At 35.1% G+C, this 14899-nt stretch overlaps 1 protein-coding gene across 1 annotated transcript in view; it reads left to right on the top strand.

Moving 5' to 3' along the window:
- Window positions 1–11997, top strand: part of sntg2 (syntrophin, gamma 2) — a 76937-nt gene extending 64940 nt beyond the window's left edge. Inside the window, exons 15-17 of the mRNA XM_084096918.1 lie at window positions 6189–6281; window positions 10079–10189; window positions 11200–11997. Of these exons, the coding sequence (XP_083953044.1) occupies window positions 6189–6281; window positions 10079–10189; window positions 11200–11331 (336 nt within the window). The 3' untranslated portion in view covers window positions 11332–11997. The remainder of the gene's footprint in view (window positions 1–6188; window positions 6282–10078; window positions 10190–11199) is intronic.
- Window positions 11998–14899: the final 2902 nt, after the last annotated feature.

The raw sequence follows: 14899 nt of genomic DNA, 5'->3' as shown, positions 1-14899 counted from the left end.
GTAATATGGATCTTAGTAGTATTTTAAGTGATAAATGATTCTATAAACAACTATAAAAGATACATTTCGGCTTTCTCCGTCTCCCTGCACCGGGCGTAATGCGAAACCGGAAGTGTCTTAGCACACCCTGGCTGATCCGAAATCCAAAATGGCGGCCACGTGCAACTAGCGAATTCACACTGTCAAAACTGTTATAGCCAGGATGATAATCAATTGACAGCACTAATATGTGCATAAATATACATAATATATACAGAACCAAATCACAAAACCAGTCTCGAGTCGCACGGGTATATTTGTGGCAAAAGCCAACAATGCATTGTATGGGTCAATCATATCGATTTTTCTTTTATGACAAAAATTATTAGGATATTAAGTAAAGATCATGTTCCATGAAGATATTTTGTAAATTTCCTACCGTAAATATATAAAACATTTATTTTTGTGAGTGAATGCAGCACAATCGTGAACATAAATGGACAATTTTAAAGGCGATTTTCTCAATGTTTCGATTTTTTTGCACCCTCAGATTCCAGATTTTCATAGTTTTCATACAAACGTTATTCAGTTTTCATTATTAACTACGACTTTTGCCTCAAACTTTGAATTTACTGCATATTAATAGTTAGTAAGGTAGTTGTTGTTGTTGTAGTTAAGTTTATAGGATTAACAAATGTTGAATATGGTAATGCAGAATAAGGCATTAATATGTGCTTTATAAGTACTAATAAAAAGCCAATATTCTAGTAATATGCATGCATATTTAATACTGAGAATTGCTCGCAAAAGTTATTTGATATTACACTATAAAATGCTGAGTTATTTGGTAACACTTTATTTTGATGGTGCATTTTGAACATTGTGTTGACTAGAAGTAACTTTGCAACTACATGTCAACTAACTCTCATTAGAGTATAGAGTAATAGACTGACAGCTTAATATCTGCAAACTCTTCATTTATGATGGTCCTCCAACAGACATTCTACTGACTATAAGAAACTTTATAAATATAAGTGAAACTGGTTATTTCAACCCAAATTTGGGTTACATATGAACAAACCCAATCGAATGGACAAAATTTAACCCAATGGTTGGGTTTATCCATATTTGACCCATATTTGACCCCCCCCCTTTCCCACACACACACACACACACACACACACACACATTTTATAGTGTGCCTAAAGAGAACGTTTGTGCAGTGAATGTTGAGATCCCTGACACTAGTGTTTCTTTTCTAAACAAACACGACTAATTACTGTAAGGTGAAAGTGACTTTAATCATTCATGAACAGTAGTTGCAGACCCAGCGGTTTGTGTTCATCACTCTGCTCAATGTCATTGCCCTTCATCAGTTAGGCCTTGATTGTCCAGTTCTCATTTAGGATGATGTGATTCCGGGCACTGAGAGACGGATGGGTGTTTTAAAGAGATGCATTAACGCTCCATGAGCTTTGGTGCACATCAGCCTTCAAAGCCACTTGAGAAAGCAATAAGTTCATTATGCATTTGTGAGCATGATTGCAGATTATCCGGACGTGCTTTTCTGGGATGAGACGGGCTGAATGCTGGACCTCTAGTGTGTCAAGCACTTTTTCACATCATGAATGAACAAATATCTGCTGATATGAGACGCTGTCCTTCGGGATTCCACTATGGGTGACGGAGAATGTGCATTGTGTTGTTAAGTACAGTCTGTAATGCATGCATTGTTGCATTTGTCCAAAACACAGCAATGCATGAACTGCATGGATGCACTTATAGAATGTTTGCATTTTCATGATGCAGTGTAACCAAAAACAGAAGCGCTTAAAAACCAACGGGCCTTTGTTTGTCCAGATGTTGTAGACATGCATCTGTTGCAATTCGTTAAGATCAACAAACACAACAAAGGCTTAACACGTTTTCATTTACAAGCAGAAGTGGCTTTTTTGAGTAGTTTTAAGAAAGGTTTTGTGTGAAGAACAGTGTTGTTCTGGTGCATTGCAGCATGTTCCCCTGTGATCTTGCATTGAAGTTCAATGGCTCCTCATTATTTTAGACCAGAAACATATTTAAAGCAGTTACACATGCATGCACAAATGGCAAATGCATTACAAGCATGCGATCCTGTTGTACAGTAAAATGAAAACAGAAAATGTAAAATTAATAAAAAACTATAATAGTATGTCATGATACTAAATAAAATAAAACACTGGTTGTTATTCGGGTAGCTACATATACTGTATACATGTTGACTTTAAAGGGGATACATTTTAATCCCTTTTTTATTGCCAATGTCTAATCAGCTTGCAACAAAACTTAAAAATTAGACCTTCCCTGACTTCCCATGTAAGCCGACTTATTTTTATGTGAAGAAATCAAAAGGATGTGACGTTTTAGGACCCATGAAATGTACATATTATACAATGTTCAGGATAATGGCAAAATGGCTATTCTGTACTGTAATGTCAATGTGTCTGGCAAAGAAGAGGGATTCATTCTAAAACTATAGTCTCACACAGCCAGATCTATATAGTCTATAGTCTCAAATATAGCTTATAATCAAACTGTCGACATGATGCCTGTGAATCTCAGAGCTGGTTCAAACATCCACACATCTCTATGATCAGATGCTTTCTGAACTGCTGTTTTCTCACCGCTGTCATTAGTTAGTTGCACATATTTACATATTCGTCTAACCGTCGCTCTCAGCAGTGTGGACGGCGTCTGGATGTTCGTTAAATCACTGCAAAGGTATTTCAAACAACTTCTTACTTCTAAACAAAGAACAAAAAATAATTTCACTGTGAGTTTATCGGGGCTTTGAATCACGTTCAGTCTTGTACGTTACGTGAGCGCGAGCAATACGTGCTGCTGCAGTTCACTGAACGGCCACCGGTGGCGCTAGTAACAAGGCCTTCTGAATTATACATATAGACCCTTTAATTACGTTGCTCTGCAAGATTATCTTCAAACTGCATGTTAGTAGTTCACCTGAAATAGAAAACTGATTGTAGAAGACAATAATATAATAATATATGATGACGTTCAACTTACAGCAATGTTCTTGTGTGCATTTCAAAAAGCAGCGATGCATGGACTTGAGCTTGCATCGATAGAAGTGTTTGGGTTTACATATCTTCGTAGAGTAATAACTTAGATTTCTATGAGATGCAGCTTAATTTATACATGAATCACCCAAATATTAATGTGTTATTTAATGTCTGTCCAGATGTTTTTGGAGATGCATCTGTTGCAGTTCATTAGATCAACCAACACAACAGCACATGTCTGTCTGGCAGGAGAAGTTTGCTGCATTTGTATCGTGCTGTTGTGTCTCTTCGCTCGACTTGACAAGGAAATCCTCGACAAACCTCACTATGTGTTTTTCAGATCCCTCTAGAGAAGCTCTCCAATTAGCGGCGTGTATTCTGTGCTTTACATGTGACAGCAGACGCTTACGTGAGGCGACAGTAAGCACTGTTAATCCGCTTCGCTAGCGTTTGCTTTCTCTGGCAGCTGAATTTCATACGCCTCTTAAAACGCGACCGCATATCTGTGCCATGAGTAAACGGCCTCTCAGTTCCAGCAGATGTGTCCCGTGATGAGTTTGAGGCCAAAGGTAACAGGGAGTTTGGACGTCTTTCAGTTTGGAAAGTTTAAAGTGGTATAATGTGCTTTTCACAAGATGTAAAATAAGTCTCTGATGTCCCCAGAGTGTGTATGTGAAGTTTTAGATCAAAATACCCCACAGATATTTCTATATAGCATGTAAAAATTGTCACTTTTTGAGGGTGAGCAAAAACGCACAGTTTTTGTGTCTGTCCCTTTAAATGCAAATGAGCTGCTGCTCCCTGCACAGGGGGCGGAGCTTGTGTCCTTTTACCTCACACACACATGCACTGAAAATGTCAAAAACTTTTAGCTTTTTCTGTTCAAACCGGAGTCAGACAATGATGGAGAGACTCTAGAAGAAGTGACAACATGTAGAAGCAACAGGACATTTCTGAATGGTTAGTTGATGAATTTATGTAGCTTAGGTGTAGTTATGTGTAGTTTATGTAAATTATAGTTGGTGATGTCACTAACCCGTGAGGAATGTCGTGTAGTCTCTACCAGCCGTTTGTTGTAGTCCTTAAAAAGCGATTTCTTTAAAAGAAAATATCTCCCTTTGCTTTGAACTTTGAGCGTTGTAACTTTGCAGATGTTGTTTATGGTCAAACAGCAACATTACACACTAACTAAAGTTAGAAAAGTGAAATCATAATCAACCACCCCTTTAAGAAGTGCATCTTGTGGTTATCAGGTTCATATTCAGAGGTCGGTGTGTTGGGCTCAATTAGATCTCATAATTCTGTGAGCTGTAGGGTAGAGTTTAATGCACAAAAATAATAAGGACCCGAGAGAAATCTCGGCACGATAATTCCCATACTCCTTCCATATTAGTCAGAGCTGTGTTGACGAACTTTAATGGCTTCTTCTCTGGCTCGACAGATTGCTTGATGATGTTAGAGAATCAAAATGTCACTGCCGGGCGTCCAGGAAAACTCGCTCTCCTCCTCCTGCCTAATTGATTTCAAGAGCCACTCACTGTAATACTGCGAATATTACTGTTACATTTCATGCATATTTAGCTACAAATGTTTCTTTATTTGAGGATTTGATTTGAAAATGCAGATCAGGCGGAACAGACGGCTGCGGTTCTGACACTCGGCTGGGATTTGAAATGCCTTTGCATTTTAAATTGGATCATTATTAATCGTTTTTTGTTCATTTAATTATGCTTCTCAATCAGTTTTAGGACAGATGTGTTCTGTAATCATAATCAGTTATGTTAAGTATTGTACTTACAAACTGCTTGATGTAATTTTATTTGGAATAAAAATTATGTCTGAAATATTCTTTGATCCACTTTATAGTTTTATTTAGTATTTGTGATGTTTTGAGTTTTAATGTAAACATTTACTCAATTTGAGTGATCATTAATTTTACATTTACATGTATGCATGTGATAGACGCTTTTTCCAAGGTGACTTCTGAATTCTAGGGAATTGTTTTTTATTTATTTTTTTGCTTACATTTTTAATAGTTTAAATATTTTATTAATATAAATTATGTCTGAAATATTCTTTGATCCACTTTATAGTTTTATTTAGTATTTGTGTTTTGAGGTTTAACATTTAATATAACATTAACATTTACTCAATTGAGTGATCATTAATTTTACATTTACATTTATGCATTTGATAGATGCTTTTTCCAAAGTGACTTCTGAATTCTGGGGATTTTTATTTTTATTTTTTTCTTACATTTTTAATAATTTAAATATTTTATTAACATAAATTTTACTATAATTTATTATATATATATATATATATATATATATATATATATATATATATATATATATATATAAGCCTATTAGTAGTTTTTATTCATTTAAATATTTAAGTATTTTATTAATATAAAATGTAAAAAAAAATATAAAAGTTTATTTTATTTATTTTTAATTAAATATTTAAAAACATTTATATATTATTTTTTGATTATTATTATTTTTTGATGATCCATGTTTAAAGCCGTTGAATTCTTTCCAGCTGCTGAAATGTTCGGACCCAATGATCTTCAGGCGCTGTGCTTCAGCTCGGACCTCTATAATGTGATTTTGAGGGTCATTGTGTTGGGAATACTGATGCGATGCATCTCTATAATCACATTGACTAGAAACAAAAACTTCCAGGAATCTAATTATAGTAAACAAATCACTGAGACTCTCCGGTTCTCCGACACATTTACACGAGCCCTTCAGATCTTCGCTTCCTCTCGGTCAGTCCATTAACAGATTCGGACTCTGGAGTTCAGGTGCATGCGTAAATCCTCTTACTCTCACCATAGCACAGCACTGCAGAATTACTGGGCTGGGTATTGACTTTTTCCCTTTAGAAAATAGATTATTAGACAAGTTCTTCTATCTTAGTTTCTTCTTTGTATTAAAAGCGCAGTGTTGGGCAGCCGTTTCCATGGCAACTGAGCCGTACCTGTGCTATTCCCGGGAATATATAATGCATGTGAGATCAGGACCGTTGAGAATGTTTTTTTTGTTGTTTTTTTTTTATATAGAGAGAAGCGATTTAAATATGAATGTTGTGTGTGTTGTTTTACAGTGTTTGAGCTTTTGTGTAAGTATTCCTCTTGTTCCTCTGCAGTGGAAGAGCTACATGTGCAGCAGTCAAGGGAAGATCCTGAGCTTCACAGTCGACTTCGAGTCGGGCTTCTCCTGCTCCGAGAACATCTCAAAGGTGAGGAAATCAAAGCTTGCTGTGTTCGCTGCTTATTGTGTTTCTGAGCTGAATCCTGACAGGAGTGAACTCAGAATAAACTGCTTTTATCTTGCGCTCAGTGTTTCAGGTAATTACTGTTCTGCTCCTTCCTATAAGCTGCTTTACTCTTATTAGCAGAACACACTCGGGTCACTCCTGGCACTTAATAAGGAATCTTCCCGTTTTATATATTTTTAAATTATTATTATTTATTTATTTATTTAAAAAATATTTTTTTATCTATATCAATTATGTATTTTTAATTTCTAATTTATTTATTTATATATGTTTTTTTTTTTTTTTTTAACATTTTTATTTATATCTATATTTATTTTTTATTTATATATATATATATATATATATATATATATATGTGTATATTATATATATATATATATGTATATGTTTATTTGTATTTTATTTCGTTTTTTTCTATCCAAAATGTTTCAAACAAATAAAATAGATATATATAAATATCTACAATTTAATAGGTTTTTCCAGTGTCTTAAAAAAATCATCCTTTTAGTCTGTAAAATCCCTTTAAATAGCAAAATCCAGTTCCACAATGACATCATCGTCATCCATGAAGTGACATCATTTTGGGGGGGAAATCAGCAGCACCGTCTCAATGGATCTGATGAATTCTAGGACATCTGTGTCACTCTCAAAACATTCATCTCAAAACGTTTTTGATTGTGTTATTATAGTTAACTCAAATTGAAACTAAAATTAAAAACCATTAAAAACTTTATTTAAACTTTTATTAATGGAAATAATTTTTTTTTATTATTATTTTATTTTATTTATATTTAAAACTAAACTAGTTTAGACATTTCTCATTGTAATTCAGTTTAATTTAATGTACTAAAATAAACTATATAAACGTATTTTTAAAAATATATAAAGGTTAAAAACTGATTCAAAATATTAATAAAAAATAGCATCTCAGTAATTCTAATTAAAGGGACGGTTCGGAGTAAAATCAACCTAGTGTAAGGATGTAGTGTAACGACGCCTAGTTCAAGAAATGCACTAATATTTTGTTGGTAGTACCAGTTTGCAACAATTATTAGTTAACACTTCGGAAAAAATAATAATTCGTTGTTACACTACATCCTTATGCATCGCTTTCTGCCAGGACTTTTACGTGCTTTTCCCAAACCACTGAAGTGACGTCGACGTCCGGGTTAGCGGTAGCATGAGCCGTCAGGCAAGTGTTATTTAAATAAACTCCTGATGTACTTACAAACTTTCCAATGCCTCGTTTTATGAGTACAGAACCTGTTTGTACTACTGTAGAAGTTTGGTGCCATTCTGGGCATTATTAGTGGGGTAATTTACCAGATACAGCCTTGGATCCATTAGCGCCTGCACTAAACCATCCGGCTGATATCTCTAAATAAGCTCTAACTTTAATAATGTTCAACCAAGGGAAAAAAGGCTTCTGGGGGGTGTTTGGCTCGAGGTCATGGTGCAAAGGACCCTGGGTTGATTTTACTCTGAACCATCCCTTTAAGAGGGTAATCCAGTACCCGGAAAGCACACCTTCTATGGGGGCATCCATTGGTTAGCAAGCCATCACCTGCTGTTAGCATGCCATTGACTCCCATTCATTTTGGCGTCACTTTGACACTTTGACTTTACATCTGAGGCGTTTAAAGACACTATTTGTCCATTGTTTATTTCTAAAGAAACACGAGAATGTATAAAAGGCTCCATTACCTTGTATCTTACACTATGGCCCCTGTTTAAACAGTATTCTGATTAAAATAATTAATCAGAATACTTAGCAAAAGTTTCTCCTGCTCCTAGCTCATGGACACCTCCTACTCACGCTCTCTGTCTCTGCAAGATTCGGAAGGGAATGATTCAGATTTCTCTCGGCACAGCTACTAGAAGACTTACAGCTGTCAGACGGGTTGCTCACGTCACGTCTACGTCGTCAAGCTCAGTTTGAGTCTGCAGTATCTCAGCCATCAGGAAGAGAGTGCTTGACTTCACTGGTCTCCGTCGAAGTCTGTGTCCATTTCTTTTACTGTCTATGATTCTAATATAACACTGGTTTTGATCAGATCCGTATTTTCCAAAAATAAAAATAAAAATATGAATTTTACATTGACATCCTCATGTAATCCCCGTATATAGATCTAGTTTCCTAAATTATGACTCAATGCTATTGATTTTGGTAATGAAGAGTCCAGAAGGTTGTGGTTAATGAGTTGTGATTGACACAGAGCCGCTGTGTGAATAGAGAGGAACACGGGCTGATTTCAAGGCTGACAGGCCAATTAAATTGTGCCGTCTAAATCTGGCATGTATTGTTCTGGGTTGGAATAGCAGTGTGTGATTTGCACAGCAGTCAGAAGTGTGTTAAACGTGCTCGTCTTCACTGCGCCTGATGACGTGTGTGTGTTTAACCCAAACCAGTCCCACTAATGAAAGTGTTCTCAGTGTTCAACTCAAGGCCTCGTGTCAGGCATCAAACTTTGCTTCTTTTGAAACATTAGAGTTTATTATATTCAGTTATTGTTTGTTCCATTCAATCATGAGTCCATATAAGAGCTTTCTTTATAACACAGATCTTCACTGCGCATTATTCAGATTTTTTCCCCATTGGTTTGCATGTTGTCTTAACATGAAGGTTTTTTCTGAATGTTTAATTAGCAGTATCAGAACAGCAGATGGTTTTGGTGTCTCACACACGCGCACACACACACACACACACACACACACACACACACACACACACGCACACACACACACACGCACACGCACACACACACACACACACACACACAGGCACACACACACACAAAAGTCATTATTGCAGCTTTGTTATTGTGCTAAGGATGAAGAAAGAACAGAGAGACTGGACTTTATTTAAGAGAAATCTTCATGTGTGGAGTGGACTAATATCAGCTAAAGAATGAACATTCGTCCTTCAGCGCAAATAAATCATCATCCAGTGTTGCTTTTAAAATGCAATTCATACAGACAGTGACTTTTTTCAATTCATGAATTTAATTAATTCTGATATTTTTTGTTTAAAAGGCTTAGATGGTGTAACCTGAAGGTTCAAAAAGGTTGTTTTTTTTTTCAAATGTTTTTATCTCTTTTATGCTCAAGACTGCATTTATTTGATTAAAAATACAGTAAAAACAGTAATACTGTGAAATATCATTTAAAACCACTGTTCTCTATGTGAATACAGTAAAGTGTAATTTATTCCTGTGATTTTCAGCATCATTACTCCAGTCTTCAGTGTCACATGATCCTTCAGAAATCATTCTGATATGATGATTTGATGCTCAAGAAACATTTATGATTGTTATTGCATGTATTTTTTTTACATGCAATAATTGAATGCATTTTTTAACATGCATTTTTTTTTCAATGTTGAAAACAGTCGTGCTGATTCATATTTGTGTGGAAACCGTCGTACATTTATTTCAGGATTCTTTGATGAACAGAAAGTTCTAAAAGAACAGAACATGTATTTAAATTAGAATATTTTGTAACATTATAAATGTCTTTACTGTCACTTTTGATCAGTATGTATATTTGACGTTTATAAATCTATCTTAATCCTGCATATTCCGAATGATTCGTCTGCGTTCGGTTAGTCATATTGATTGTGTGATGCACTATAGATGAACACAGATGTGAATGAGGTTTGACGTGACGTTTATCACTGAATCATTTTCAGTCGTTTCATTCTGCACAGCTTTTGCATGTCCGGCTGCTCTGCTTGATATTTTTCATCTGCGTTTCCACAGAAAACCATCTGGAAATACAAATTCTCCCAGCTGAAGGGTTCGTCGGATGACGGCAAGACACGAGTGAAGCTTTTGTTCCAGAATTCAGAGAATAAACAGATCGAAATGAAGGTCAGAATGTGTTTACATGTGAATATTAGCACGAAATGTCAACAACGAACATTAATGCTGTATTATAATATAATGTTAATAATATTTATCGGGTTTATATATACTGTTTTGAAGTCTTTTGTTTTGAAGTTGTTCATAATAGGAAGGATTAGGGTTGATAACTTTTTTTTTTTTTTTAAATGGAACAGTTTATTGAAACTTCAGACATGTTTTTTGTTGAATATCATATTTGATTCATCAGGTTTTTATGTCTCATATAGTATGATATAGTGAGAATATTGAGGGAAAAGCAGCTCAATTTTATTCAGAGACTCAAACTGAGCAAAAATCTAAAATTTGGTGCTGATGCTGATATTTATAGGGACAAAAAGTGAGATTAAATTCTGATGATTGAAATATAAATCAGTGAGATCTTTATGAGTATAACAGACTACCGACATAAAATGCATATCAGTCATCACTCTATATCTGTCAATATGTCTTAGTAAGATGATATTTAAATGCTTAGTTTTATGATCAAATCTCTGTAGTTTTAAAACATATAATGCAATGCAATACAATGATGATTGACAGATGAACAAATAAACCTTCCTCAGAAGCCTTATGATCATATTTGAGACTCACATTTGAACATGATTGTACTAAAATATTATGCATGGATAATTAAGTAAACTTCAAACTTAAGTCCAGAAAGTGTTGATCTTGAAATATTAGTTACAATATTAAAGTTATTCTTACATTTACTTGATAAAAATCAGTGCAGATTTCACAGGAAAAAGCCGAGCTGAAGGTGGACGTTTGTACAGTTACGCTAAAAGACTTTTAAATGCTTTTATCTTTAATAAACCGTGACAGTTGTTGACTTGAAAGAGAAAACTGCACTCTGATGTCAAAGCTGACATGGGAAATTGTGTCGAAGCGTTTGCATAGACTAAGTTTGAGGCCTAATATATATTTTATTGTATTGATATCAGCGAGAAACATCCCGTTAACAGTGTCTTTTCCAACAGGAGCTGGAGTTTGCGAATCTGACGGCTGTCCTTCATTGCATTCACTCGTTCATCGCTGCTAAAGTGGCCATGGTGGATCCCGTCTTCGTCAACAGTCAAAGTCTCACGCAGAAGTACATGTGCAACAGCTAGAAACATCTGTCCAACCTCGTCTGGTTCTCCGATTTTATGCACAATATCTATCAATATATCTAGTTCTTGTTATTTTTGTACGAATCTTCTAAATTCAGAACGACGTTCAAGGAACACTTTGAGTAGATGATATTTTGACATGCATTGAGTTATGATTTCTTTCCTACCTACTAATATGATCAATCATGTGCTTAACCTGAACTCATATTGATTATGTAGCAAAGCAGATGCTGATATACGGCATTATAAGTTGATGCATGAACTGCATTTGACAATTTTACAGGGCAAAACGGGTGAAACTTTCAGCTGTAAAATCAACCAAGCTTTGGCCAATATATGACTTTGTGTTCTTTTGCCCTTTTGTTTTTTTTAATTCAATGCCTCAAACCTCTTAATTTAGCACAATAGCAAGTCATATATATTTTAATGTCAATTCTGATGGTTCCCTGCATTTGAATGAAAGTGCTGCCTATGTTGAACTGAATTTGATATGTGTTAATATGAAGTAGTGGTTTGATTAACAGTAATTAGACAGTCTTGCCAGCTACTGTCCTTGAAAAGTGAGATTTTCTAAGACTCAAAGTCCCTGATCTGCTGTTCTATTTAGTTTGATGTTATTCCAGTTCTTTTCCAAATAAAGGAATGATTAGTTCACTGCTGACCCAATACGGCATGATTCTTGTGTGGCTCCAGAAAATGTTTATATGTAAAAATGTGTATATACTAGTTTATGGTTAACTACATAATAAAACACAAGTAAATAAATCTGAATGTATAGTACATTTGATTATATAACTATATATTCACATATTTAACTAAATAATATTTAAATCTGTCTGTCTAACTATCGTTATATATATATATATCGTTCTATCTATCCATCTTTCTTTCTTTCTGTTTTTGCCAAGGTCAAATTGATCCTGAACACAGTAACATTACAATAATTTGAAGGTAAAATACGAATTTACATTTATTTTTATAACCCTCAACAGGTATATAAATATGACAAAAAAAAAAAAATATATATATATATATATATATATAGAGAGAGAGAGAGAGAGAGAGAGAGAGAGAGAGAGTACATTTGATTATAGAACTATTCACTTTTATTACTATTCAATTTTATATAGTGCCTAAATTACATTCATTTGTTTGTTTGTTTGCCTGGGTCAAATTAATCCCAAACAGAGTAACATATTCAAATAATTATGAGGGAAAATAATTGGTTAATTTCACAATGACTAATATTTTTTTACACATGCAATCAGTCTTAACAGAACATGAAGGATAATTACCATTATACCACAACATACTGGTGAATTAATGATTGTCGGTTAATTTAATTTGCAGTTTAAAACCAGCGAATCATGAACATAAAATGGCATGTAGTGCATGCAGCAGTTTTGATAGAAAATAAACGGGCTTAAAAAATTTTTATTGTATAGAAATTATGAAAGCAAGTGTCTGTAAACAAATGATGATGATATGTCAGAAACCTCATAAATCAGTGAAGCTGTCCCTTATGAAATCCTCGCATACTTCACTCTATGAAGAACAACAGTCCGCGTCTCAGTGTTGCCAGACGTACGATAATTATCGTATTTGTTCGATCATTTTGACCTCTAAAAATCCCATAATGTATGATAATTTCTAAATTTTGTGACACTTCAAATGGTGGTCGTTGTAATCATAGGGCTTCTATAGATATTGATCTAGCTGTGGATTCGTCTACCATCATCATGATTGTGAGGAGAAGGTCAACGTGGTGTTACGCATGTCGTCCATCTTTTGTCGTCCGTCTTCTCGGCCAATCATCATGGAGAACGACTCTCTTTCTCACAAGTTTTGTTCTTTTTGTATATTGTATCCAAAGTTGTATAACATTAACGTCATCTCTGTATGTTTGCAAGAAGAAAAAAGTAAAAAATAAATTAAAAAAAAGTTTAAAATAAATAATCAATGTCAACGGTCCTACCGCGGCGTTATTATAGGTCAGTTTTTTTTCCAAGCTGAGGTCGATAGTTTAGCAATAAAGTATTTTTCAGGTCGTGTCAAAAAGTTGTTGGTCTATAAATATCTGTATTCTGTAGCCTACGTTTGACTTGTGTACAATCATTTCTTCCAAATACGATAATTTGGAGCTTCTGGTACGATACTTGGACATTTCCAATCTGGCAACACTGCCTCATCCGAAGCGCTCGACTCGAGTCAGTTCCAGAGGCGGAGGAATAAACATCTCGAGTGATGAAGGAGAAAACATCTTGATTTATTCAGCCAACAGTGCTGCTTTGTGTTGAAAACACGTCAATGTCCCCTCTGTAGGGCTCTTGAATCGCACGAAGAGCTTCAGGAGCCACAACCCTACGTCAGATGAGCTGGTGTTTTTGTATGTCAAGAGTCATTGACGCCAGTCTCTGACAGTGTTGTTCTGTACATGTACATGAACATTAGATCTGTGTTTACTCATCATTGAGCTGTTTTGTTCCAGACAGTTATTAGTGGTGTTTACTAAGGTAAGCATGTTAAGGTGCGCTCATGTTTACTTCGAAATCAAATCCAGTCAGTGAAATCCACACGATCAGGCAGATTTCACAACAGATGTTTTTCACTGTGTTTGAAAGCTGTTTGGTTTGAAAGTGAGTTCTGTGTGAGCTGTGCTTTATTGCTGCATTATTAACAATAGATGATGCACCATTTTGCCCACACTAATATGTCCGCACCTTTGTTTAGTGTTAGTGATTTCAACAAAATGGCCGGGAGAAACCACCTAGAAAGCACTCAAAATGATAAAAAATGCATCAGCATATTGAGGCGGTGTGTGTTGCTGCACTCTTGTATTCTTCAGACAAAGTAAATGTAATCTATCACTTTTATTTATGATATTGTTATAGGTTGTGTGACATGAATTCTCATAAATGAATCTTTTTACAGCCTTTTAGATGATTATACTTGTACAAAGGACATCAGATCAAGTGCAGTTACTCCCAATGAAGCCTTGTGAAGCCATTGAAGATCTTTAATCTAGATTAATGACTTGACTTACTTTAATTATGGATCATTGTCCAGCCAAAGATCTTCTTTCAGAATTGACTATTCAAATGAGTTATGCCAAAATCATCAGGTCGTTCCTCAACTACCGCAGTCATACAGCTCAAATAATTTGTTGAGATTGAAAAGAGTTCACAGATGGATATTTCCCTGAAAATTAGATGATCATGGGTCATTTATTGGAATATTTCAGCCAAAAATGAAAATACCGTTTGTAAATGATGACCGAATGGTCTGTTTTAGGTGAACTATTCCACTATTCCACTAAGAAATGTTATGTTTGAAATCTACAAAGCAAGCTTTAGCAGATAATGATGATTTCCAAGTCCTGACAGATGCTTGACATGAGCTTGTGTTGTGTTTAAAGAGGGCCACTCCAGCGACACGCTTCATGAAGCAAGAGCCTTGAAAAGCAAGAGTTTTGTTGGAATCAGCAGAGTTTGACTGTTCACAGTCAGCGAGCAAAACACCGTACAGACGTGAACACAGGGGAGAGCGAACACAGCCGACTGGAAAAACA

Source organism: Abramis brama (genome assembly GCF_963993115.1).
Source record: "Abramis brama genome assembly, chromosome: 21".
Taxonomy (NCBI): Eukaryota; Metazoa; Chordata; class Actinopteri; order Cypriniformes; family Leuciscidae; genus Abramis; species Abramis brama.
Note: the sequence above shows the minus strand (reverse complement) of the source record. Positions and strands in the feature narration are given on the sequence as shown.